The following is a 27,961-nucleotide window of genomic DNA, read 5'->3' as shown; positions in this document are numbered from 1 at the left end:
TCTGACTCCCATGCCTTTAATGCTTATAGTTCTGAACATCTTCATACTCCTCACTAAACAGCATCACTTACAGAGCAGATATGTTTCAATCCTACCACATAGAAAATGTGTTTTTTCTTTTCGTTGTTTTGCTTGGTCTGTTTTAACATAAACCTGCAATGCCTTGATTTCCAGCTTAAGATCTAGAGCTTTCAAAATGTATTAGAAATAAATTAAAGCTCTGATCCTTTATTTCTGATTAAAAGTAATGGCCAGAGTGAAGTACATAAGCTTTGATGATGCTCCTAAACTGCCTGCTGACTTTTCCTGTTAGGAAAGAGGAAATCACAGATTGCATCAGGTTGAAAGGGACCCTCGAAGGTCATCTTGTCCAACTCCCCTGCAGTGAGCAGGGACACCTCCAACTAGATCAGGCTGCCCAGGGCCACATCAAGCTTAACCTTTTACATTCCCAGGGATGGGGCCTCCACCACCTCTCTGGGCAACCTGTTCTAGTATTTCACTACTCTAATTGTGAATAACTTCCTCCTTATGTCTAAATGTTGCCTGGTGTGCAAGCAGTGGAGAGCAATACGTAGAAACTTCTTAAAACTTGTTAAAATTCCTGAAAACTTCTATGATGATAATTCAACATCCATCTTTCAGTATCTCTAAGATGCTACTGTGTACTTACACTGTCGGATGAGCAATGTCATGCTTTATGCAGTTTCTTTTGATAACCGTCTGCTTCTTGAATTTCACTGCTAAGTCTTTTAAAGAACAAGACAAACACTTGCTCAGTCAGTTGCTTTAGTTCATTTGATGGTGCCCAAGCAGGTAAAGTGCATGAGCCACGTGGCAGTAGGTCAGAATTGTGTGCTGCAAGGTATGTTCTTGCTCTAAGGACTTGTGACTGATGGCTTTTTTTCCTTCCTCATCAAAGAACTTCAGTGGGTGCCAGAAGACAGGCTCATCTGCACTACTAAAACATGCAGTTTTTTAGAAGTAGCTCACTAATGATCAGTAATTAGAAATGCACATTACAATTACAGAATGCTTTAGGTTGGAAGGGACCTTTAAAGGTCATCTAGTCCAACACCACCCCTACTCCATATTTCCCCAGTGAGCAGAAACATCTTTAACCAGATCACATTGCTCAGAGCCATGCCCCACTTGACCTGGTATATTTGCAGGGATGGGGCTTCTACCACCTGTCTGTCCAATTTGTTCCAGTGGTCAACCACCATTACTGTAAAAAAAAAAAATCTTTCTTGGAATCTATTCTAAATCTCCCTTCTGTTATTTTGTTAGCTAGTCTTACCTTTCAGGGTTGTTAAACATTAGAATCATGTTTTGGTTGGAAAAGACCTCTAAGATCGTGGAGTCCAACCTTTAACCCATGACTGCCCTTAAACCATGTCCCAGAGTGCTGTGTCCATGTTTCTTGTACAGCTCCAGCAAGCAGCTTGTAGTGAGGAGGCTGCACCTAACCAGTGCCTGGTAGCTATGTGTGTCAACAGCCAAATAATATGTACTTGTATCAAGGTCTAACATTAGTCAGAGGTGTCATTTGCAACAAAACATGTTTACACAAGTCAAACAGTATAAAATGCAGTTATTTTAGTGTCTGGGAGAGATCTGGTATCTCAAGGTACCTGCATGTGTTGTGTCCCTGTCCACAAGTATTTCTGTGCTCTGTCAGCACCACCATTCTGCAGTCTCAGGTGTTTCTCTGAGCTGTGAAATACAATAGTGTCACATTTTTGTGGCTAACTCTGTTTCAGCATATCAATGGGCAAATAAAAGCCCTTCAGGAAAATATCTTTGCCTGTTTTATTTATCCTAGGGAAGTTTTTCCTGGAGAAAAATAATTCAGCATCACCATTTCACAGCTCATTCTCTTAGGAGCATGAGGCCATGAGCAACCTGATCTAGTGAATGGTGTCCCTGCCCAGGGCAGGGGGTTTGGAACTAGATGATCTTCAAGATCCCTTCTAACCCAAACCATTCTATGATTCTATGAATTATGCCTCCTGGAAACACACTCTTAGGTACTGGGAGACTTTGTGCTTGAGGGATCAGACATTTTGCATCTTGAAAACTGATCTTGAAACTGAAGATATTGAACTGTAAATTGATATTGAAACTATTTGCATGTTGAAATTGATACTGAAAATACAGACATAATTGTTTTCCTGACAGATCTCTTCAAGCACATCCCAGCCTGCAGTCCCAGGACCTGGTAAACACACTGAGGAGTCTGCTTTGTTCCAGTTTGCTGAGGTATAATGTTTGAAATGGTGGGAGGGAGAATGGCAGCAAGGAGGGGTTGGCTGGGCACCCTGTCTCAGAAGTGGTTGCTCTCAGTAGTTATTTACCTTCATGACAGCACAGCATTAAGAAATCACAGGGGGAATAAGCAGTGACTGGAGGAGATGCTGACCAGTGCTACTAGCTGTAGCATACATAAAAGATACTGGGCCTGTGAACATTAGTTGGCCTTCCATACCACAGAACCACAGCAGATGTATTTTCCATATTTTCCTTTTAAGTTACCTCTAGGAAAAGAAGAAATAAAAAACATTCTGAAAGAACACTGTGCACTGCCTGTGGAACAGGCTCAGGCTGCAGCAGAGCAAAGTGACAATTGCCCTAGAGCCAGGAATCCTTTGGAAAAATCACCTTGCAGCTCAAAGGAAGATTATCACAGGAGCTACAAGGAGATGTGACAGCATCACTAGGTGGTGACTTAAACAGCCTATAAATTACCCCTAAGCTATTCTCATTCCTCCATATACTGAAGAATTTAAGTTCTGCAGGGTTGCTTTTAAGAATTTCACAGAATCACAGAATGCCAGGTTGGAAGGGACCCCAAGGATCATCTGGTCCAACCTTGCTATGTAATTGCAGAGTTGAAATGAGAAGGCCCAGGGCTGTGCCAAGTTGAGTCTTCAAACTGGCCAGTGTAGGGGAGTCCACTGCTTCCCTTGGGAGATGATTCCAATCTCTAACTGTTCTCATGGGGAAACATTTTCCTCTGGATTCCAATCAGAATCTCCCCAGGAGTAACCTGTCTCCATTACCCCTTGTCTGTTCCATGTGACTGCTGGTAAAAAAGGAGTTTGCATCCTCCTGGTAGCCACCCTTGCTGTACTGTTGCATGGTAATAAGGTCTCCTCTAAGCCTTTTCTTCTCAAGGCTGAACAAACCCAGTTCTCTCAGCCTTTCCTTCTCCTGTGTGTTTCATTGACTTCCTATGTGTGTGCTCAGTTTGAGGAGTCTGGTCCTGTTTGCAGAATCAGTTATGCCAAAGGTATAGTCAGGTTGTGTCTGGAAAGACTGGGGTTGGAGCTGGTGCTATTGTGGAGGAGCATAATGAGATGAAAGGGTACCTTTTGTTGTTCCAAGGTTTGACTATACATACATCATGCTGCTTGCTGTTAAATGTTCAGCTAATTGTGTACTGGCTGGTTTTAGCTTGGCTAGGATGGGCTTGATGTGTTTTTCTTTAGGATTACCTAATTAAGAATAATAATTTACTGATTTAGGTGCCATAAAATACTGTACCATACAAACACCTCTATAAAACCCTATGGAGTTAATATCCCTAGTCATGAAGTTGTTTTCATATGTCCCATGTGTTTTTTTTTTTTAAGTTACAAGTTAATTCAGAATGTTCTTTTGAGGAAATGAGTGGAGTGAGCAGGATGAAGCAATGTGCTAAAGCTAAACTTTTCAACCAAGTGAAAGATACAAGCTGGGGAACATTTCTTCTGAATTTTATTGCAAAATATTTATAGATTCATAGAGTGGTTTGGGTTGGAAGGGATGTTGAAGATCATCCAGTTCCAACTCCCTGCCATGGGCAAGGACACCTTCCACTATAGCACGTTGCTGAAGGCCTTATCCACCCTGCCTTGAACACCTCCAGGGAGGAGACATCCACAACCTCCATGGGCAACATATTCCAGTGTCTCACCATCCTCCCTGTAAAGAATTTCATCTTAATACCCAGTTTAAATCTTTCCTTCATTTCGGTTGTGCCAGGGGAAAGTACTGAGCATGCTACAGAACCTCTTAAAGCTTTCTCCCCACCCTGCTATTAAAGCTGCTGGTGCTGTTTCAAATAGAAGGGCTTTTCATTTGCACAGGGTGTCTTTGTCAAGTTTGGCAAACATCCCGTTCCTCGCTGTGCCACTTCTCATTGGGTCCTGTCTATATGAAGGCATTACTGCCTTTGGTAAGCTAAATTATGGTGAGCAATTTGTAGGAGGCTGCTGTCAGTGCTACAAAAGAAAAAAAGAGTGGGAGAGAAAGGAGTTCTTTAGGCAGTAGCCAAGTAGACCTGTGAAGAAATGTGATATGTGCTGTGGTCGGATGTGCCTGGAGACTTTTGGCAGCCCTCCCAGCTCAGTTGTGGTTCTGACTGGGTGTTTTTCATCTGTTCCCTTTCTCTTCACCACCTTTGCAGCAGAGTGAGTAAGAGTGCATCTTTGTGAGGACAGCCATCCTGCTGGGTAGATTTGTAATTTAAAATGGACACCTTTACCCCACGAGTACAAGTCCCTTGTCACTCAAGCAACTCATTATAGGTAGACACAGCATGAGTTTCTTTCTGTCTTTACAGCCTCAGTTAGCCCTTCATCTGGTTGGCTGTCCCAAGTGCTGTAGTCATTAATTAAAGCTGATGAGGATGTGGTTCATGAGGCCTGACCAGTCATTTGCCACAACAGATGAGTAGAGAAGTAATGATGCCCCTCTGCTGGGCACTGGTGAGGCTGCATCTTGAATACTGGCTTCGATATTGAGCCCCTCACTACAAGAAGGACATTGAGGTGCTGGTGCATGTCTAGAGAAGGGCGGTGAAGCTGGTGAAGGGTCTGGAGAACAGGTCTGGTGAGGAGCAGCTGAGGTATCTGGGCTTGTTTAGTCTGGAGAAGAGAAGGCTGAGGGGAGACCTCATTTCTCTTTACACTCCCTGAAAGGAGATTAGAGGTTGATCTCTTCTCCCTAGTATCAGGTGGCAGAAGAAGAGATGGCCTGAAGTTGCACCAGGGGAGCTTTAGGTTGGAGGTTAGGAAAAACTTTGCTGCAAGAGTGGTCAGGCATTAGAACAGGCTGCAGAGGGAGGTGGTGGAGTCACCATCCCTGGAAGTACTCAAGAAATTGTACTTTGGGATGTGGTTTAATGGCCATAGTGGTCTTAGGCTGAAGGTTGGACTCCATGATCTTAGGGGTCTTTTCCAACGAAAACAATTCTATGATTCTGTGATTAAAGACCTGGGAGTAAAACTTCGTTGGGTTCTTGCAGAGGAGCACCTTGGAGATCTTTGAAGATGATGTGGCATTCTCATAGGAGATTTTTGCAATTTGGAGTGTTGCTAAGTTACCCTCACATTTTCCTTATTCTACTCTGATTCTGCAAATACTTGGTCCTAATTTTCTCCTTTGTACCTTTCTAGAAAGCCATTATATAGGCCAGTGATTGCTGAGTAGTGGGCTGTGTTCCTGAGCATGGTGACTGTTTGCAAGCTGTCTGCTCACAAGGGCTGTTTGCTGTCATCCTCCTTGCCATGTGAGGGAAGCAAAGCAGATGGGACCCCTTGCTTTCTTGGGCTCACTGGTTGTGTGTTGGGCAAATGCAGACAGATGGTGGTGACTGCTTTGTTGAGAAGAAACAAGGGTACCACTTAGATTTACTTAGCCAAACTCTCGTCCATTACTCAACAAAGAAAATGTTTCTGGAGAGCTGAAACAATAAAATCATTAGGTCAGCTGTTCTTAAAAGAAGATGAAGCCAAAACCTCCAGACTCTGCACTTTCAGCTGCTTTTCTGAAGTTTTTCTCTAGCTGATTTAATCAAAGAAACATCACATGCAGCATGCAACAAGGTGGGATTTTCTTTGCTAGTCCTGCAGGTTACTATCTTTTAGGAACTATGCATGCCTGGGGATGATTTTGTCCTTGCTGCTTTCTCACATACTCAAAACTGAGTTGTTTGCAAGCAACTCTTTCTGTTTGTTTTTTCCCTGTACTGAGCACAGAAGGTTTGAGTGCAGAAATTTTCATTAAAATGCCTTGAAATTGGGAGTGAGAGAGCTATGCAGTATCTTCTCACCTTCTCTTAGGTAAACCTGTGAGTTTCCCAAGTTAAGCTGTTATATAAGATAAGCAAATATATTTGCTGTTTGTCTATAAAATGAAATTATTAAGTTCCTGGGTGTGAAAATCCTATTCTAAGAAGGGAAGGAAGAAGTGGGGCCATGGCAGATGCTGCTTCTGCAAACTGGAATATAATATAGTAGTTAAAATGCTGCCTTGTAATAAAAGATAATAGCTTTATCCTATTAATCCCCATGTTAAACCTCTATATAAGAAGGGGGGCTGTTTGTGGTTATAGTAACAATTACTCTAACTAAAACAGGGAGGTGGTGTTAAGACAGAGAATGAGATCTGTAGTCTCACTGAGGGTTGACTGGTCAGCCATCCTCTTACTTCCCATGTTTGGCCATGAGTTGTGCTTCTGTGTCTCTTGCAGTTTGTTTTCTGGACTATGAAAAGAAGTTTTTTTTTGCTGAAGTGAAATGTGGGATTCTTCTTTTTCTATGAATACTACAAGAATATTGATTGCACTGTGTTAAGTGGAGTTCCTCAGGGCCCTGTCCTGGGTCCAGTGCTGCTTAACATCATTGTTAGTGACACGGACAATGGCATGGAGTGCACCCTCAGCAAGTTTACTGACACCAAGCTGTGTGGCGAGGTGGACTCACCTGAGGGAAGGCATGCCATCCACAAGGATCTCGACAGGCTTGAGAAGTGGGCCAGAGCAAACTGTGTGATGTTGTGCAAGTCAAAGTGCAAGGTCCTGCATCTGGGTAGGGCTAATGCCAGGCACAAATACAGGCTGGGTACAGAGTGGGTTGACAGTAGCCCTGAAGAAAAAGACTTGGAGGTGTTGATTGATGAGAAGCTCAGCCATGAGCTGGTAGTGCACTCATGCAGCCCAGAAGGCAACTGTGTCCTGGGCTGCATCGAGAGGAAAGTGGCCAGCAGGTCAAGAGAGGAGATTCTGCCCCTTTATTCTGCTCTTGTGGGACCCCACCTTGAATACAGTGTCCACTTCTGGTGTCCCCATCATAAGAAGGACATGGAACTGTTGGACTAAATCCAGAAAAGGGCCACAAGGTTGATCCAAGGGCTGGAGCACCTCTGCTATGAGGACAGGCTGAGGGAGCTGGGGTTGTTGAGCCTGGAGAAGGGAAGACTCTGGGGGGACCTTTTAAGCTGCCTTCCAATACATGAAGGGAGCCTACAGGAAGGCTGGAGAGGGACTTGAATAAGGATGTCTAATGATAAGACAAGGGGGAATGGTTTTAAGCTGAGAGAGAATAGGTTTTGACTGGCTCTTAGGAAGAAGTTCTTCAGTACAAGGGTGGTGAGACTCTGGAATGGGTTGCCCAGAGAGGTTGTGGATGCACCATCCCTGGAGGTGTTCAAGGCCAGGCTGGATGAGACCTTGAGCAACCAAGTTAGTTGAGAGGCATACCTGCCCATGGCATGGAGTCCCTTCCAACCTAGGCCACTCTATGATTCTCTTGTCAAAATGAAGTTGCTTGCTCACATTGTGCATCAGGAAGCTAGATCTGCTTGCATGTTGTCAGGTTATACTTCAGTGAGTGGGTGTTTTTCTGGCCTTTCACTGGCATACTGTACTGAAAAAAATCATAAAGAGATGAGAATTTATTGATAGAAAGATAAAAGTTGAGACCCTCTTCCTGCAAAGCGCAGTGGTACAAGATCACTTAATACAGTGAGATCATGAGCTGTCTGTGCTGTCTCAAAGCAAAAATAGGATTTATAATTATTTTAGTTTAATATAAAAAAATCATTAATGCACATTCAAGTGTTATTCACTGTATTTTAAATAGCTTGTGGTAAAATGGGTGTCCTGGATTTTGGCAAGGGGGTAGGAGGGCAGGGAGGGGAGGGAGGGTGTGTGTAATGAATCTCCTTGACAATTAAAAAATAAACTCTTCCAAAAATCCAGTTCAGATGAAAGAGATTAAATTCAAAGAGAAAGGCAAAGCTGGTAGTTTTTGCATCTGAAAGATCATAGTCATAAGCATGATTTTTGTGATGCCTTGAAAACAGTGGTGGTCTTGGCTCTGATCTTAAGGCTTTTCAAGGCTTCCCAGTCAGATAATACTACTCAGTGCCATGCCAGAAATTATTTGATGTGAGAAATAACCATTAATGTTGTGTTGGTAAATCATAATGTTTCACTTTCAAGCAGGTCAGAAAAAAATGGTGGCTATGAAAGCAATTCCCTGAAATGTGGTGGTTGTTCGGTACTGGCACACCAGTATCTATGTAGAAGGCTACATTTACCTCCAGGTGACAGGTCTTCCTCCTGTTTTCTAACTAAAGAAGTGAAACAAGCAGTGTCTGTGAGGAGAAAAGGTCCTCTTTTATGACTAACCAAATGGAGAATACTGTCCAGGCTTTCTGGGAGAATTTTATTTAACCTTGGCTACCCCAGTTCATGTTTTTAAGTGACAGGTATGTCTTGTTCACTCAGTCACGTGAAACACACATAAAAAACACAGCATAATACTAGGTGTGGTGAGTACAAATGTAGAAGAGAATCCATAAGCCTAATCCATGGGAGAAATTCTTTATTTGCTTGTATCTGCTGACTTCTAAATGTCCGTCAATTCTTTCCTGGGTGGGATTGCCTATCTGGAGTAACTGATATAACTAACTTGCTAATTTTTTTTTTCATTCTTTTTCTGCTTTCCTTTCTGTCTTTTCTGCGTGCCACTGAAACATTCTCTCCTCTTTTAATTTGAAACCTAGATCTCATCAAATACTTCCCAGCTGTCAAGTCCTGAGTCAGTAAAGCTCTGTGGGAAGTCGGCTCTCTTCCAGTTGGCAGAGGTAAAGTTACAGTCATTAGTGTCACAATGGGAAGATGTGTATATCATTTACCCCCAGAAACTATAAATTGTGTCAGATTTGCTCTGCTATCAAAATTTGGTATTTCCAGAAGCATAAATTAGTGAAGAATAGAATAGCAAGAAAATCAGGCAGTGGCCCCAATGACCCACTTTTTCTTTGTACACTTGATGATATACATAATTTCTTGGAGACCACACAGAAAATTCAAGCTGCTTTTTAGAAAAATTAACCTTGTAAATGTAATAAAATCAATGCTCATGACAATAGCAAAGACAAGAAACAAGAGAATTCTTCTTCATGAGGAGCTGGATACCAGGATTTACAAATTAAAGGTTTGATAATCAGTGCAGGACCTGCCTGTTTTCAGTACTGCCCAGTGACAGGACAAGGGGTAACAGGCACAAATTTGAACATGAGAAGTTCTATATAAACATGAGCATGAACTTTAATTTCAGGGTAGTGAAGCACTGGAACAGGCTGCCCAGGGAGGTGATGGAGTCACCATCCCTGGAGGTGTTCAAGAGATGTTTGGATGTGGCACTTTGAGACATGATTTAATGGCCATGGTGGTCTTAGGTTAATCGTTTGACTTGATGATCTTAGCAATCTTCTCCAAATGAAAGTATGATTCTATGATCCTGTGAATCCTCCTTGTCCCTAGATCTTGGAGGACACTGGTGCTGTTGATTTTGTTTGTTAATTTTGGAGGTACATGTAATGTTGGGCTGTATTTGGACAAATAAAATACAAGAGATTCAATGTTTAAGTTTTCAGACAACAGCTCAGGGCTAGATATGGATCATCCCAAATAAATTGTACTCATTGTCACCTGAGTGTCACCTGTTCTAATGTGTGTATGTTCTCTTGGCAAAGAGAATCACAGAATAGTAGAGGTTGGAAGGGACCTCTGAAGATTATCAAATCCAACCTCCCTGCCAGAGCAAGAATGCCTAGAGAAGGTCACACAGGAACACGTCCAGGCGGGTTTTGAATTTCTCTGGGGATGGAGACTCCACCACCTCTCTGGGCAGCCTGTTCTAGTGTTCCACCACCCTTAAGTTAAAGAATTTCCTCCTCAAACAGCTTTGCCATGCTACCATAACTCCAAACCACAGATGCTGTGCACTGGAGGGGACTGGACTGCTGTCTCCATGCTGCTGGCATGGCAGGGAGCCCATCTGCTTCAGCACACCGTGCTGCTTTACTCCTCCTTCATCTCTCTGCTATGTGGGTTAACCAGTTTCATCTTCTCCCTCCACCACTCTTTCCCTACGCCTTCCTTCTTGATACGTCACAGTATGCCACAGATGGTCATAAAATAAAATGCAGAAGTGGGCTAACTGATTTTTCTGACGCATTCTGAGCATTTCTGAGTTTCTAAAAACAGTTGGAGCAGCCACTCTGCAGGCTGAAGCCTGGGAGGCTGTTGCTGCTCAGCTCTGCTCAGTTTCCTGCTGTGCCTAAATGCATGCTTTGTCTTTGGCTTTCAGTCTGGAGGTGTGAGGGTGAGGGGGTGTGCATCATTTCCACCACAGAAGGAGACCAGTTCTGGCAGAGTGCTAGCAGCACTTGGCTGTAACCAATAGTTGGAGGCCTCAGCTGTATCAGTCAAAGCTTGGGAAGATGCTGTGAAGAGCTGCAGCTTCCAGGAGGCGTAAAGAGAGCATTGTTAAACTTTTTTTGTTTTCCTTTATGGCAATGGTTTAGACTGGGTATTATGAAGAAATTCTTTACAGTCAGGGTGATGAGACACTGGGACAAGTGGTTCAGGGAGGTTGTGGATGTCCCCTCCCTGGAGGTATTCAAAGCCAGGTTGGATGAGGCCTTGAGCAACCTGGTCTACTGGAAAGTGCCCCTTTCCCTGGCAGGGGGATTGGAATTAGATGGTCTTCAAGGTTCTTTTCAACCCAAACCATTCTATGACTATGAATCTATGAATGATGGATTCATTCCTATAAATCATCTTTGTGGGCCCATGTTGTTTGCCAGCAATGAAAACAGACCTTGAGGGGATAGGGTGAGCTAAAATGTTGGAAACAACATTGTTCCTTAGTCCCTGCAACTCCATGTCTTTCTAAGGAAGCAAGTGTAACAAATCTGCAAGCCTGGCCAGAGATTATGGGGTGTGTCCTTAAAACTAGAACAGTTTTGTCTTCATACTAATGTTCATTCCCAAGACTGATGCTTTTCATTTAGTTTATTCAGAAAAAGATAATTTCTTTGCACCCAGCTCAAAACTGGTAGAAGACACTCTGAAGTATTACAAAATCACCAAGTGGTAGGGTTTGGAAGGGACCTGTGGAAATCATCCAGTCTAAGCCCCCTGCCAAGGCAGGTTCACCTAGAGAAGGTCACATGTGAACATGTCCAGGTGGTTTGGAATGTCTCCAGAAGTGAAAACTCCACCAGCTCTCTGGGCAGTTTGTTCCAGTGCTCCATCATCCTTAAAGAAGTTCCTCCTCATATTTAAATGCAACTTCCTATGTTCAAGTTTGTGCCTGTAGCCCTTTGTCCTATCACTGGGCACCAGTGAAAAAAGACTGGTCCCATCCTTCCTATTGCAGAAAATTGTGGCCTGACACAGGAAAAGCATTGTGGCTACCAGAATTCCAGCTGCCAACCATGAGATACTCACTTGCCAGACAACCTCCCATACTTTGATAAGTAGTGAAGGTTACCAAAGACTTGAGAGCTCCTACTTCACTTGGGCTTCATCACATCTGCTTTATGAGTCCTAAAGGACACCAACAGGCAGTGCTGTAGCATCACAGGAGTAACCTTCTTAAGCTATGTCAATGAAATGATTTTTGAAAGCAGATGTCCAAGTAACCCTTCAAAAAGACCACCAGCTGGGCTGCATGCTGGTCTAGACTGGTGCTTAGCTGATGCAATCTGTTCATGTGTGAGAGAGCAACTGCTTCAGTTCATCCTGCTCTTCAGAGGAAGTCCTGACAAGAAGATCCCCCGATCTGCAAATGCCTTTTAGTGTCCAGTGGTATAATTCTTTTTCAATATATAATCTTACGAATTAATTTTGGGAGGAGGAAGGAAAGAATCCATTCAAAAGCTGGGTAGTAAACATAAAAGAATGGTGCTGGCAAAGGATCCTTGGGGGTTTGTTTTATTTTTTAATCGCCCTCTCTTTTTTCCTCAGATTTCTTCAAGTACATCCCATTCAAGTCCTTCTGATTTAACAAAGCAGTGTGGAACATCAGCATTATTTCAGCTTGCAGAGGTAATATTCAAACAGTGGTAACTGGGTTCTTCTGGAGAAGAGGAGGCCAAGGGGAGATCCCATTGCTCTCTACAACTCCCTGAAAGGAGGTTGCAGTGAGGTGGGGTCAGTCTCTTCTCCTTAGTATTAGGCAATACAATGGGAGGAAATGGCCTCAAGCTGTGCCAGAGGAGGTTTAGGTTGAAGATTAGGAAAAAATTTCTTCCCTGCAAGAGTGGTGAGGCATTGGAACAGACTGCCTAGGGAGGTGGTGTCACTGTCCCTGGAGGTGTTCAAGAAACTTGTGGGCATGGCACTTTGGGACATGGTTTAATGGCTGTGGTGGCTGAAGGTCAGACTCAGTGATTAACTTAAACGGTTTTTCCAATCAAAACAATTCTATGATTCCATGATTACACAAGGAATCTCTCTGGCATCTCAGTTCAGGGAAGCAAACTATGCCTAAGGTCAGGACTGTGAAACATGCTGAAACCCTACCAAAATGGATGCAACATGAGGATGGCAAAGTGCTAGAATCAGGCTGCTGGGTTCTACCACTCTAAAGTACTCCAGCTGATTCCAGTGATTATTTCTGTGATCCTTTTAAATGCCTTTTATATAATCTGGAAGCCAATTACTAGGCTGATTTCCAGAACACCCTAAATGCAGTGGAACAATACCTCTCACCACTGCCACAGTTGAGTTACTCGAAATCTCAGGTCCACTTCAACTCCCAAATGTCCCTACATAGAACTCTTTCCTCCATTTTTCAAATGGTCTTGAAGGGGGTGTGGTGGTGGCAAGCTAATTGAATCTCAGTAATTGAGATTATTTTCTTCTACTTGAATGTGCAAAATAATTTGGAAAGTAGTAAAAAAAGCCTGCCGGTAATTTATTCTCTTATGATAGACTTATTTTGCAAAGAACTGCAAAGAAGCAGTGGTTGCCATGGTTATCTCCTCCTGGAGTGAACATTAATGGAATCCAAAATGCTCATACTGTCTGAGGAACAGCAATATTCAAAAAAAGAGCTGCAAAAAGGTTCTCAAACTGTAAAGTTCCTGCAGCACTGATTTGAGAGATCCTCTCAGTTTTGGATCACCTAAAAGCTATGCTGATGCTGCTGCAGAGTGTAATCCTCCACAGCAGAAGCGCTTGGGCAGACATGATCCTCTTCCTCCTCTCTCTCAAAGCCCCCAAGATGAAATTCCACTGCTCTTTTGTTTTGAAAACAAATGTCAGCCAAAAAGCTGCCTGGAGCAAAACCATCTGGAAGGGGCTTACCTTGAACCAGACATCACTGGCAGACCAGACATCATTACCTCTGCCCACAGACCATGTGGTCAGTGTGGATGCAAGCTCCAGGTTATTGTGCTCTTTAGGACAACTTTACATTTTTCAAATCAGGAAGACATTTTTTCCTTGCAAACTAACACCATCCCTGGAGGTGTTCAAGAAACATGTGGCTGTGGCACTTGGGGACATGGTTTAATGGCCACAGTGCTCCTAGGTTGATGGTTGGACTCAATGATGTTAGAGGTCTTTTCCAACCAAAACAATTCTATGGTTCTGTGAGTCTATAATTCGAAATAGGAGCATGACGCCAGTGGCAGACTTCTACTGCACAGGGTGGAAAATCCTGCTCTGGTGCTGGTCAAGCTAGACTGAGCACTGAAAACACTGGGGCTTGGGCAGCACTGTCTACTAGGAAGCAGGTTAAATGATGCAGTGGAGAATCCCCAGCTCTGCTGCGGTGTGTTCTTAGTACCAAGGCACTTCTGTGACTTTTTACTGCACTGGGATATAAACACAGGATGTGATTTTCAAAAATTAAAGATCAGTCTTTAATTGACCATTTAAGAGGCGGGCCATGAAGATGATCAGAGGGCTGGAGCACCTCTCCTACAAGGAAAGGCTGAAAGAGTTGGGGCTGTTCAGCCTGGAGAAGAGAAGGCTCTGGGGAGACCTTAGATCTGCATCTCAGTACCTGAGGGGACCTACAGGAAGGCTGGGAAGGGACTGTTTGGAAGGGCTTGTAGTGATAGGATGGTTTGAAACTGGAGCAGTGTAGATTTAGGTTGGACATTAGGAGGCAATTCTTCACAATGATGGTGGTAAAAGGCTTGGAACAGGTTGCTCAGGGACTCCATCACCTTCCCTGGGCAGCCTGTTCCAATGCCTCACCACTCTTGCAGGAAAGAATTTTTTCCTAATCTCCAACCTAAACCTCCCCTGGCACAATTTCAGGCCATTTCCTCTTGTTCTGTCACCTGATACTAGGAAGAAGAGACCAACCCCCACCTCACTGCCAACCTCCTTTGAGGGAGCTGTAGAGAGAAATGAGGTCTTCCCTCAGCCTCCTCTTCTCCAGAAAATGCTCCTATTCAGATAAGTTAGTGATCTTCAGAGTTGACATTTTTCTCATAGAACTACTTTTCAATTTGTTTCAGATGTGCCTTGCTTCAGAAGGAGTGAAAGTGATGAAAGAACCTGGGAAAACTGAAGTGGAAGCATCAGGAGATGTGGGAGGGGAAATCCCAGAGGAAATGGAAGTAGAACTGGAGAAAACAATAGCAAAAGACTCCTGTAAAGGAAAAGTAGAACTGTCTGAGATAGAGAAAATGCAAAAGTGGGATGAGTCAAAAGCTGAGGAACCAGAAACAGCAAAATGCAGAGATTTGATGAGCTTTGCCACGGAGAACAGTCGTTTTGAGAGGAACGATACCACAAAGGGTCACATCTGCTGTTCTCCAGAGCTTTCCATGGCTGACATGAATATCCTGGGGCTAAAGCCAGAAAAGATAAAGAAGAAAAAGAAAAAAAATAAGTTGGAGCGGCATACAAATGAGAAATCCACCCCTAAGAAGCCTTGTAAAAAGAGGCAGTCCTCCGAGTCAGACATTGAGAGTGTGATGTACACCATCGAAGCGGTGGCCAAGGGGGACTGGGGTGCAGAGAGACTGGCAGAAACGCCCCGCAAAAAACCTCGCCCTGTCCCCAGTGTGAAGGGAAGCCTCTTGGATACAAAATCACCAAAGAAAAAAGTGAAGTCAAAAGAGAAGAAAACATCAAAGGAGAAACCCACGGAGACCACCAAAGAATCAAAGCCTCCTGATTTCCTTAATATTGCAGCCAGCAAGGAAGTACCGTGTGAGGCTTCTGATAACATTAAAGTGGAACCACTGACCCCAACAGAGGAGGTGGTACCCCAAAGCTTACCAGGACAGGTCAAAACTGAGGACAGTGACTGTCTTAAAAAGATAGAAACCTGTGGCTCCAGGAAATCAGAGAGATCTTGCAAAGGTGCTCTTTATAAAACTCTGGTGTCAGAGGGCATGCTCACATCTCTGCGCGCTAACGTGGACAGAGGTGGGTGGCTTTGAGTGTTTCCTTTACAGCATGAACCACAAAAGCCTGCCTGGAGTTGGGAGGAAAAGCAAAAGTCCATGTTTAAGCTGGAGTTTGAATGGTGTGCAATGGGAAAGGTGTGGCTGCCTGCTTTGGGCAGGGGGAGGAATCAGGCTTCATGGTCCACAGCAGGTCTTCTGGTGTCTTGCCCTCTGTTCCTGCTTACAAACTCTTAACCTCTCCCTTATTGTCTTCTATGATTTAAGATTTAGTTTTTGACCAGAGGCTTTGTTGGTTTATTTGTCAGCCTGCTGATAGGTTCATAGATACATAGAATGGTTTGGGTTGGAGGAGACCTTGAAGATTGTTTATTTCCAACCCCCTGCCATGGGCAGGGACACCTTCCACTAGACCAGGTTGCTCAAGGCCTCATCCCACCTGGCTTTGAACAATTCCAGGGAGGGGCCATCCACAACCTCTCTGGGCAACCTGTTTCAGTGTTTCACCACCCTCACTCTCAAGACTTTCTTCCTAATATCCAGTCTAACTCTCCCCTCCTTGAGCTTCAATCCATTCCCTCTCATCCTATCACAACAAGCCCTTGTAAAAGTCCCTCCCCAGCTTTCCTGTAGGGCCCTTTCAGGTTCTTGCCCTGTGTTGGACCTGTGTGTTCAGGAGTTGTGTTGTACCTAATCCTGAACAGTTAGCTTGTTTCTGTATAAACAATTTTTCTGGTTATGAGCTTAGCTCTTGATCCTACAAGAGGCAAATGTGTTGTGCTTTGGTTTTAGTTATTAGTTTTATAGTAGGTGGTGAGCAAGAACCCTTCAACTTGTGGAAGGATAAATTTGAAATAATTTATAGATGAGATGATAGAATGGTAGGGGTTGGAAGGGACCTCTGGAGATAACCAGTCCAACCTCCCTTCCAAGGCAGGATCACCTAGGGCAAGCCACACAGGAATGTGTCCAGATGCGTCTGGAAAGTCTACAGAAGAGACTACAACTGCTCTGGGCATGAGCTTGAAATGTTATTTTCTGTTCAGTAGATCCATATGTGTGACTAGAACAGCCAGAAAAGAATACGGATGTTGTTTGTAGTGGAGGGAAATTTGTCACTCTGAATTTACTGATTTCTTTCTTTTCCTTTATACCTCAAGAGATCCTAACTTCAGAGGTACTATGAAAGCTGGGAGGGGGGGCATACTTGCCAATATCATCGTTATCCAGTTGAAAATAAATAAATGAATGTTTTGTAACCCCATCAAGAAGGTCAAGCATCACAATTTGCTAAGTTGTAGCACTGAATGGGTCTACGAGTTCCTTCTGAGCCCACTTCCTTTTGGCACATTTTTGCCTAAAGATGAGAAACAATTTTCTACCTTCATCCCAGGAAAAAGAAGCTCAGGAAAAGGCAACTCCTCAGATCATGAAGGATGCTGGAATGAAGAAAACTGGGCTTTTTCCCAAAGTGGGACAAGTGGGAACAAAAAACTGAAAAGGCCTAAGCCAAAGGAGGAGTTCGTTTTCGGGTAAGTTGCAGCTTAACACTGTTCAACATTTTAGTTGGGTCAGCCTGGTAGCTTAGAATCATAGGATCATAGAATTACTTGGGATGGAAAAGGCCTCTAAGATCATTGAGTCCAACCATCAAGCTAACACCACCATGGCCGTTAAACCATGTCCTGAACTATAGAACCATGGAATCATTAAGGCTGGAAAACTGTCAACTGTAACCCAACTACCATGACTACTAAACAATATCCTGAAGAGCCATATCCCCACATTTCTTGAACACCTCCAGGTGCAGTGACTCCACCACCTCCCTGGGCAGCCTGTTCCAATGCCTGACCACTCTTGCAGCAAAGAAATTTTTCCTAATCTCCAACCTAAACTTCCCCTGGCATAATTTCAGGCCATTTCCTCTCATCACCTGATAATAGACAGAGAAGACTGACCTCCACCTGACTCAAACCTCTTTTCAGGAAGTGTAAAGAGCAATGAGTTCTCCCCTCAGCCTCCTCCTTTCCAGACTAAACAACCCCAATTCCCTAGTCACTCATCACCAGGCCTGTTTTTCACCAGTTTTGTTGCCTTTCTCTGGACCTGCTCCAGCACCTCAATGTCCTTCTTGGAGCGAGGGGCCCAAAACTGAACCCAGTGCTTGAGGTGTGGCCTCACCAGTGCCCAGTAGAGGGGCATGATCGCTCCCTACTCCTGCTGGTCTCACCATTCCTGATCAAGGCCAGGATTCTGGTAGCCTTCTTGGCCCCCTCAGCACGCAGTTGGCTCGTGTTCAGCCAGCTCACAACCAGGACCCCAGGTCCTTCTCTTCTAGGCAGTTTCCAGCCATTCTGCCACAAGCCTCAAGTGTCCATGGCATTGTGACCTGGCACTTGGATTTTTTTTTCCCTCTTTTTTTTCCCCTTTATTTTTTTTCAGCTTGAGAGTGAAAGCTTGAGAACTCATTGCAGTTCAGTGAGCTGCATGCAAATCATCATCATTAGCCAGAATTCCTGAAAACTGGGTTGAGTCATGCTCTGGATAACCTGTTGTTTATATACCAAAGGAATTCCTGTGAGATCTTTCCTGGTTTCCGCTCCTGTAAACAGATTGGAGTGACGTTATTTGCTCAGTCCTAAAAAATCCTGTGCAGTGTTTGCCCCCTCAAGAGCTGTGGAAAAGGGTTATTACATTTTCAGAGCCCTTGGCAAAGCACTATTTATAGTTCTGCGTAGGTGTTCAATGAAACAGAATTAGACTAAAAAGAATAGATCTCTTTGCCCACATGGGGACACTGCTTACAGAGTAAATAATGATTTCATATTAGCAAATAATTATGAAAAATGTACCTTTTCTTCGTTGTAGAGACAAGATAATGTAACTTTCATATACACTGTTAAATTAGATGTATCAGAAGAATAATTCTTGATTACAAATACAAGGCTACACAGAATTATTTTACTAGTGTATCATGCAATCGTAGAATGATAGGGGTTGGAAGGGACCTCTGGAGATCATTGAGTCCAGCCCTCCTGCCAAAGCAGGATCAGCTTGGGCAGGTCACACAAGAATGCATCCAGGTGGGTCCTTGGAAGCTGCCAGAGAAGGAGACTCCACAACCTCTCTGGGCAGCCTGCTCCAAGGCTCTAGCACCCTCATCACAAAGTTTTTGCTCATGTTGAGGAGGAACTTCCTGTGTTCCAGTTTGTGTTCGTTGCACCTTGCCCTATCACTCGATGCCATTGAGAAGAGACTGGCCCCTTCGTCTTGACACCCACCTTTCATGTCATTGTAACTATTGGCCAGATGCCCTCAGCCTTCTCTTCTTCAGACTAAACAGCCCCAGGTTTCTCAGCCTTTCCTCATCAGACACATGTCCAGTCCCTTCATCATTCTCATAGCCTCCATTGGGCATTCTCTAGTAGTTTCTTGTCCCTCTTGAACTGGGGAGCCCAGAACTGGACACAGTATTCCAGATGTGGTCTCTCCAGGGTGGAGTAGAGGGGGAGGAGAACCTCCCTTGCCCTGCTGTCCATACTGTTCTTCATGTCCACCAGGATACCACTGGCCTTCTTGGCCACAAGGGCATATTGTTGTCCCGTGGCTAACTTGTTGTCCATCAGGACTCCAAGGTCCTTCTCTGTGGAGCTGCTATATGATGAACAATTTTTGTCAGAGTAATACACATTTATTTAACTGATATTTAATCTGTTAACTGTTTAATCTTCTTAGCCTTGTGGACTTGCAAATTCTTTAAGACTTCCAGTTATCTGAATTCAGAGGTGAAAATTAATTTAAAAAGGAGTAGAAATCCTACACTTCTTGCTTAGAATTAATGTGTTTGTTTTGTGCAGGCTTCCAGTAGCCATTTTTTGTCACCTAGTCTATGTGAAATTTAGCTGTAACTCACTTTACAGCAGAGGTATTAAATTGATGAAAATCTCCAAGTCTTGTTTGCTTGGAATGGTAAAAAAAGATGAATAATGGAACATTTCTTGGACTTTTAGTGCTTTGTGTATAAGTTTTGTTAATACTTTTTAAATTTCAGTTGAAAGATTGAAAACTCCAATTTCCTAGCAAAAAAAAAAATAGGCAAACAAAACCAAAAACCCTTCTGTAGTTGCAAAAGATTTATTCAGAGTAGCTAGGAACATTGTGTGTTCTACAATCATTAGGTGGCTGGAAAAAAACATCCTTGCCAATCTTCTTGGTTCAGTGATGTCATTAGAGAACACTGTTCAGTGAACTCTGTAAGGACAGAATCAGTAATTTCTGGAGTGTGAAGTGTTGGAGAAGGTATCCATTATCCCTCTTCATTGCACAGCCTGACCTTCTGGCTAATTGAAGAGCTGGTTTTACCTCCACCAGATCCTCTTCGTAATTTCTTTTCCCTTCAGCATCATCTTTCATACAATCATACAGTGTTAGGGGTTGGAAGGGACCTCTGGAGATCATCGAGTCCAACAGGAACACATACAGACAGATTTTGAAAGTCTCCAGAGGAGACTCCACAACCTCTCTGGACAGCCTGCTCCAGGGCTGCAGCACTCTCATGGCAAAGTTTTTTCCCCCATGTTGAGGTGGAACTTCCTGTGTTCCAGTTTATTCCCACTGTTCCTTGTCCTATCACAGGGCAGCACCACAAAGAGACTGGAACCTTCTTGACACCCACCCTTCAGATATTTATAGACATTAATAAGATCCCTTTTCAGCCTTCTCTTCTGAAGACTAACCAGCCTGAGGTCTCTCAGTCTTTCTTCATAGGAGAGGTGTTCCAGTCCCTTCATCATCCTCATAGCTCTCCATTGGACTACCTCCAGTAGATCCCTGTCTCTTCTAAATTTGGAACCCCGGGGGAAATTCCTCACCCCTTTGGAATTGCATCCTTCTCCTGATGTCTTCTTACCTTTTCTCGATCACTAGCTGCCCACACTTCCCTGATGGTGCCTGTCAGGTGTGCTTTGTCCATCTGCAGCCTGCTCTGTGTATCTGGCAGGACTGGTCCATGTGGCATGAAGACCTTAGCTCTGCTGCATGTACCTGACCAGGCTGGAAGATGCTCTGACTGTTCATAATGATCCGGTGCCTCTGTGTCACACAAGTGTGAATTGCTAGCCAGGATGGGAGCCGTTCTGCTCCAGGGTTGGGCTTTCCCAGTTAGCACTGCAGCCTGCCTTGGGGCTGGAGACCAGGCAGGTGTCACCAGGCAGGGGGGAGGAGCAGAGGTGGGAGATGGAACTGTGACTGCTGTCAGAGCAGGAAATCAGCTTGTGCTGTGACCAGGCACCACTAATGGCAGATATCTTACTGATTTAAAAAGAAAATAGAGCATGTGCACACAAAAAAGCCCAAACCAACCAACCCCACCATGCACACAGTCTATCAAGAGCCAAGGCTGCACTTGAAGATGAAGATTGCTCGCAATGAAGTGATGATTACAGAGATAAAATGAAGTATCAATCTGTGTTCCAAAGCTTTCAGAACATGATTCGTTTCAAGTGCTGTTTCAGAGAGCAGAGAGGAATGCCATGCTGCTTGTGGTACTGCCAAGCGTCCAGTGTGTAAGGGCCATCCCTCCAACAGTCATTACTGTAACTAGATGATCTACAGCTCAAGAAACCCACAGACATAATGTTGTTATTCCCAGAAATAATATGTCTGTGGGGCAACATACATAGTCATAGAATCGTAGAATGCATCGAGATGGAAGGGACCCTCAAAGGTCATCTTGTCCAGCCCGTCCTGCAGTCAGCAGGCACATCTCCAACTAGATCAGGCTGCCCAGAACCACATCAAATTTGACCTTGAATGTCTCCAGGGATGTCCTCCACCATGTCCCTGGGCAACCTGTTCCAGTATTTTACCACTCTCATCAGGAAGAACTTCCTCCTGATGTCCAACCTAAATCTACCCTGCTCCAATTTCAAGCCATTGCCCCTTATCCTATCATTCCCAATTTTTGTCAAGTTTGGATTTTTTGTAGAAACCAGTATTGAAGGTAAGTAAAAAATGTTCCCCTGATGTTGATTGTGCTATTTGTGATCTGCCTAGCTGTGTTACTAAAGCACCATTCATAGAATCATAGAATGGTGACCTCCAGAGATCACTGAGCAGGACCACCTAGGGCAAGCCACACAGGAATTTGTCCAGATCAGTTTGGAAAGTCTTCAGAGAAGGAGATTCCACAATCTCTCTGGCAGCCTGGGCCAGGGCTCCTGCAACCTCACAGCAAAGAAGTTTCTCCTCATTTTGAGGTGGAACTTCCTGGGTTTCCAGTTTGTATCCGTTGCCCCTCGTCCTATCACACGACACCATTGAAGAGAGACTGTCTCTTCTTGGCACCCCCCACCTTTCAGATACTTGTGAATAATATCCCCTCTCAGTTTTCTCTTCTCCAGACTACACCACTGCAGGTCTCTCAGCCTTTCCTCATCAGACAGATGTTCCAGTCCTTCATCTTCCTACTTTCCTTCCATGGCTGCAAACATGTGCTGGGACAGAATGCACATGGAATACATGAAGTCACTGCATCCAGAAACACCATGCTGCTTGAGTGGCTTGTTTTCATCTGGCTGATAGGAACAATATCATCTCTGTGGGTTTCTTGAGTTGTAGGTAATCTAGCTACAGTTATTCACAGAATCACAGAATGCCAGGTTGGAATGGATCCTACAGATCATCTGGTTCAACAACAGTAGAGTGAACTGAGATGGCCCAGCAACCTGTCGGCTTGGGCTGAAGCATGAGGGATGTTGGAGTCTCCTGAAATCTTGAACTAGTTTCTTTTATTCATCTCACAACAAATAAAATACAAGGGGAGAAAATGGAATCCCCTCACAGACAAACAGAAAGCTAATTCCCACCCCAAAGCATTAAAATTTAGAATAGATCCAGAGGATTGAATAGCTTGTCATTTTAATTCTGGTTTGAATTGCTGTTTTCATTCTGGTGTGAGGACTTTTATGTGAAGTTATTTTATTGATTTTTTTGGGGGGTTGGGTTGTTTATTGGTCTTACTGTCTTTTTTCATTCCCTTCACAGAACAAACAAATTTCCTGTACAAATTGTGCAGCAGAGCTAAATGTCACCAGTATGACATTGATTTATTGATTTTTATTTTGTTTTTCTCAATATATGCAACTAATGTAACCAACTCATACTGCGTTGCTAATGCAGAAGCTGGAGTGTACACAGAATCATAGAATTCTTTTGGTTGGAAAGACCTCCAAGGTCATTGAGTCCAACCACTGACCTAACACCACCATGACCATTAAACCATGTTCCAAAATGCCATGTCCAAACGTGCACCAGCTCCTTGTGCAGTCTGTTCCAATGTCTGACCACTCTTGCAGGAAAGAAATTTTTCCTAATCTCCAACTTAAACCACTTCTGGCATAATTTCAGGCCATTTCCTTTTGTTCCATCACCTAATACTAGGGGGAAGAAACCAACCCACACCTCTCTATAGCCTCCTTTCAGGGAGTTGCAGAGAGCAATGAGGTCTCCCCTCAGCCTCCTCTTCTCCAGACTAATCAACCCCAGTTCCCTCAGCCACTCCTCACCAGACCAGTTTTGCAGACTCTTCATCAGCTTTGTTGCTCTGCATTCTCATCCTGAAGTCGGATTAATTTCTCCTAGTGTGATGTTTATGTGTGTAGTTGTCTCTTCCCCCCCCACTATGTAGATAGTTGTGTTTCTGTGCACAAACACTCCTAAACAATATATTTTTTTTCTCCAGAAACAGAGTTACATATAATTTGATTGGTTTTGTTTCCCCCTTTAGCTTAGCAAAGTTGGAAGAAGAATTTGAAAAGAAATTCAACAGCCTCCCTCAATACAGTCCTATTACCTTTGACAGGAAAAATTCATCTGTTCCAAGGAAAAAGAGAAAGGTTGGAAGCGGCTCGTCTGAACACCCAAAATCCAACAAAGGTAAATGACCACGTGCAATCCATTCTTAAGTAACAGCAATGCTCCAACAAGCTCAGGAATTTATACTTTCTTATTTTACTCTTCTGTGTGAAATCGAATGAGACCTCTTTTCTAACACTGAAGTCAGTTGGGTCCTACCTGGGTTAGTTTTCAGCTTGTACTCATGATTTTCATGCTGAGTAGAACTGATTAGAGTTTGTGCATGAAATCTATTCCTCATGTTCTTCATAGCAAGCAAATTTATCAAAATCATAGAATCACAGAATGGTTTGGATTGGATGGGATTTTACAGGTCATCCAGTTCCAGCCCCCTTGCCATGGGCAGGATCTTTTTCCACTAGACCAGGTTGCTCAAGACCTTGTCTAGCTGGCCTTGAACACCTCCAGGGAGGTGTGATGGATTTGGCAGTTTTATATACCCATGATACAGAGGTGGTAGAGAAGTGAGAATAGTAAGAACTGCTTTTAGACTGTGGCTGAAATACTGATGGATCCATACAGTACAGAAACACCACCAAATGGAGGAATAATAAACCAATAATTTTGCGAGACAAAGGGAGCCCTCATTATGCACGGTTCACAATGTGAAGCTGATTTCCTTTTCAGCCGCTCTGGTAGTTCCACTGTGTGTCAGGCTTTTAGCTCTGTTTTGTCTGTTTTACCCAGGTGACCCTGGTTTAGAGCTATGTCTTTTTGCATGCTTCACAAATCATCACAGTACAGTCTGTAGGATTGAGCAGCTGTTCTTTTTCTAATGCGTGCCAATTTTAGTATTGATTTTTGTATTTATGCAATTATCTGTGGCACAGTCACTTTCACAAAATTAGCTTGTGCTAATACCAAATGAGTTCTGACTTCAAGTGCGTTTTTGGGGGTTTTTTTTGTAATGGTGTAATGGTATGTATTTAAAAGGACTTCTTCAGTGAGCACAAATTAATTGCTTTGCGGAGGGGTAGTGCAATGGTTAATTCACAGAATCACAGAGTTGTTCTGGTTTAAAAGGCCTCTAAGATCATTGAGTCCAACCATCAACCCAAGACCACCGTGGCCGTTAAAGCGTGTCCCAGAGTGCCATGTCCACACATGTCTTGAACACCTCCAGGGGTGGTGACTCCACAGCCTCCTTGGGCAGCCTGTTCCAACACCTGACCACTCTAGCAGCAAACAAATTTTTCCTAATATCTAGCCTAAACCTCCCCTGGCATGATTTCAGGCCATTTCCTCTCCTTCTGTCACCTCGTACTAGGGGGAAGAGACTGACCCCCAGCTCACTCCAACCTCCTTTCAGGGAGTTGTAGAGAGCAATGAAGTCTCCTCTCAGCCTTCTCTTCTCCAGACTAAACAACCCCAGTTCCCTCAGCTGCTCCTCACCAGACCTGTTCTCCAGGCCCTTCCCCAGTTTTGATGAGCCTGGATATGTTTAAAGGTCACTTGGATGTGGTGCTTGGGGATACGGTTTAAGGGTGTATCTTGTAGAGTAGGGTTAACATTTGGACTTGGTGATCCTGAGGGTCTTTTCCATCCACAATGTTTCTGTGTTTCTGTGATTCTCTGGACATGCTCCAGCATCTCAATGTCCTTCTTGTAGTGAGGGGCCCAAAACCAAATCCAGCATTCAAGGTGTGGCCTCACCAGTGCCCAGTAGAGGGGCATGATCACGTCCCTACTCCTACTGACTATGTTATTGCTGATCCAGGCCAGGATGCTGGTGGCTTTCTTGGGCACCTGGGCACGTTGCTCACTCATGTTCAGCCAGCTCTCAGTCACTGCCCCCAGGTCTTTTTCTGATGGGCAGCTTTCCAGCCACGTTACCCAAGCCTGTAGCCTTGCAAATTAAGCAACATCTGTTGGGAAGAACATCTCATGGACCATGATCTGGCAGTTAAAGTTGTAAAAGCAGCTCCTTGACTTCCTTGCTACACTGCACCTGTTATATATAAAATTTTGCATTCCCTGTGTGGTTTGGGAATAGCACACTAGAGTGCTGCCTCAAGTCAGGTAGCTGAGAACTTCATCCTGCTCGTGGCTGGATTCATATGTGAGAGCTTAATTTTTATTCTTGTTTGTATCACTCAGAAGCCTTTGGAATACATTTGGCCATGTCTCAAGGAAAGGTCAGAAACATAACTGCAGGCAGGTTAGAAGCCTGATCTCTGAGTAGTTTTGGCACAGCCCTGCAGAGGAGGCCCTGGAGCGTTTGCCTCTAGCTGATGAGAAGGTCTCTTTAAACCAAGCCATCTGACTTTGCACTGCAGCAGATGGAAAAGTCACATGAACTTTTCCACCAACTGAGATGTGGGGTTGCAACAAGCAGCTCCCCAGGGCAGGAGCAGCCAGCAGTGACACTGATCTTTCTGCAGTGAACATCTAACCACAGCCCCAAACTAAATCCTGACAGAGCTAGTGATATCTGCTCTTAATTTCAACAAATGTTGGATTTGCTCACGTTAGCTGGGTAGGCTGTCAGCTTGTGTCAGTCATTCCAGCTTTCTGGAGAGGCAAGTTCAGTAGCTGAAAAATTTCCAAATAAACCATTTTTCTTTTGGAAAAGGAAGATTGCTAAAAATAAATTATTCCATGGAAATGTATCATAGAATCACAGTGTGGTAGGGGTTGGAAGGGACCTCTGGAGATCATCAAGTCCAACCTCCCTGCCAAAGCAGGATCATGTAGAGAAGGTCACACAGGGACATGTCCAGGGAGGTTCAGAATGTCTCCAGAGATGGAGACACCACCACCTCTCTGAGCAGCCTGTTCCATTGCTCCGTCACCCTTAAATTAAAGGAAGTTCCTTTTTATGTTTAGATGGGATTCCCTGTGTTCATCAGTGGGTTCATTTGAATTTGTTTCATTTTGTTAAGATGCTTAAAATGAAGATTCAGCTTGTGAATTTGAAATGACCTGAACCAAATTGCATACAAGCGAGCTTATTATCTTAGAAGGGAAACTGTTCCAGCTGAGCCAAACATCCATTAAGCTGAATCCTCAATTTAATTTGGGATGTACTGGCAGTCAGCCCTTCAGCCTCCTCATCCTGTTGGCTTGCCTGTGAGCTGTGAGAGTCCAAAACCAGAGAATGCTGACCTCCGGAGGCATTAGGCATACAGGTCTGCATGCTAGGCTGAAAATGGCATCTTGTGCAAAATTACAGAGCTCGATTTGGAGTGGATCTGGCTTCTTGGAACTATTGGGGGTGGGGGGTTAGACTGTCAAAAAAAATTTTTTAGACTGTCAAAATTAGGTTTTTTAGACCATTGAAGAACAGTTTTCCTCATGAGAACAGTTAGACTCCCAAGGGAATTGTCTCCCAAGGGAAGCATGGTTCCCCTTCAATGGACAGTTTGAACACTCAGCTTGGCAGGGTGCTGGCCCTTCTCATTTCAACTCTATGTATTACCTAGAGAGGTTGAACCATGTGGTCCTTTGGGTCAGGTCCAACCTGTCATTCTGTGATTCTGAAAACTGAACTAGAGTAACATCTTACTCTTACAATGTGATGAGCATGAACTGGGAAGGATTAATAAAGACTCAGGTGTGTGACTGCTGGGATGTAGCAAACCCTAATTTTGCTCTGCACTGCTGTTTTGTGGGGAGTTTTCTGCTGCTTTGCGCTTCCTCGGGGTTGTCTTTCTCTGTAAAGTAATTAGAACAGATGTCCAGCACAAACTGTTATTAGTAGCTGGGGCCTCTGGGTGTTTCCAAACAGACAATAATCACTAGGGGTAGGTTTAGTAAACACTCTGGTCAAATAGATTCACAAAATGGTTTGGGCTGGAAGGGTCCTTAAAGATCATCTAGTTCCAACTTCTCCGCCATGGTCAGGCACACTTTCCACTAGAGTAGGTTGCTCAAGGCCTCATCCAGCCTGGCCTTGAACACCACCAAGAAGGGGGCATCCACAACCTCCCTGGGCAACCTGTTCTAGAGTCTCACCACCTGCAAGAGGCCAGATCTGCTACCTAATCCAAACAGCTAGGATTGTCAGGATGTTTTCCTAGTCCTAAGCAGAACAGGAGTCAGTCAGTGCCTGCTGATTCCTTCCATTGTACTTCGCGTGTTCAGTCCTCACTTCAGCAACTTTTTTTTTCATGCAAAGCTAGATAAAAACATGTAGTATGAAAGCTGTTTCTAATCCACATGTATAAAGAAAAATTTGAACTTTATTAAATTTATGCAGTGTTTTTTTTTCCCAAACTGTCCAAATTCACACAATCACAGAATTATTAAGGTTGGAAAAGACCTCTAAGATCGTTGAGTCCAACACAGCAGCACCATCATGGCCATTAAACCATGTCCCATGTCCACACATTTCTTGAGTACATCCAGGGATGGTGACTCTACCACGTCCCTGGGCAGCCTGTTAGAATGACTGACCCTCTTTCAGAAAAGAAATTTCTCCTAATCTCCAACCTAAACCTTCCCTGGCACAATTTCAGGCTATTTCATCCTGTCACCTGATACTAGGGAGCAGAGAGAGAATTCTTCTCCCACAGAAATTAATGGGATTCTTTCTTCAATGGGAGCAGGA

The 27,961-nt window shown here is 43.9% G+C and overlaps 1 protein-coding gene across 1 annotated transcript in view; it reads left to right on the top strand.

Moving 5' to 3' along the window:
- The window catches only part of BBX (BBX high mobility group box domain containing), a 57,581-nt gene that overhangs the window by 15,504 nt on the left and 14,116 nt on the right, over positions 1–27,961 (top strand). Inside the window, exons 6-10 of the mRNA XM_054384463.1 lie at positions 2,182–2,262; positions 8,836–8,916; positions 14,602–15,520; positions 16,892–17,030; positions 23,285–23,433. Of these exons, the coding sequence (XP_054240438.1) occupies positions 2,182–2,262; positions 8,836–8,916; positions 14,602–15,520; positions 16,892–17,030; positions 23,285–23,433 (1,369 nt within the window). The remainder of the gene's footprint in view (positions 1–2,181; positions 2,263–8,835; positions 8,917–14,601; positions 15,521–16,891; positions 17,031–23,284; positions 23,434–27,961) is intronic.

The sequence above is a fragment of the Indicator indicator genome, chromosome 1, assembly GCF_027791375.1.
Source record: "Indicator indicator isolate 239-I01 chromosome 1, UM_Iind_1.1, whole genome shotgun sequence".
Lineage (NCBI taxonomy): Eukaryota > Metazoa > Chordata > Aves > Piciformes > Indicatoridae > Indicator > Indicator indicator.
Note: the sequence above shows the minus strand (reverse complement) of the source record. Positions and strands in the feature narration are given on the sequence as shown.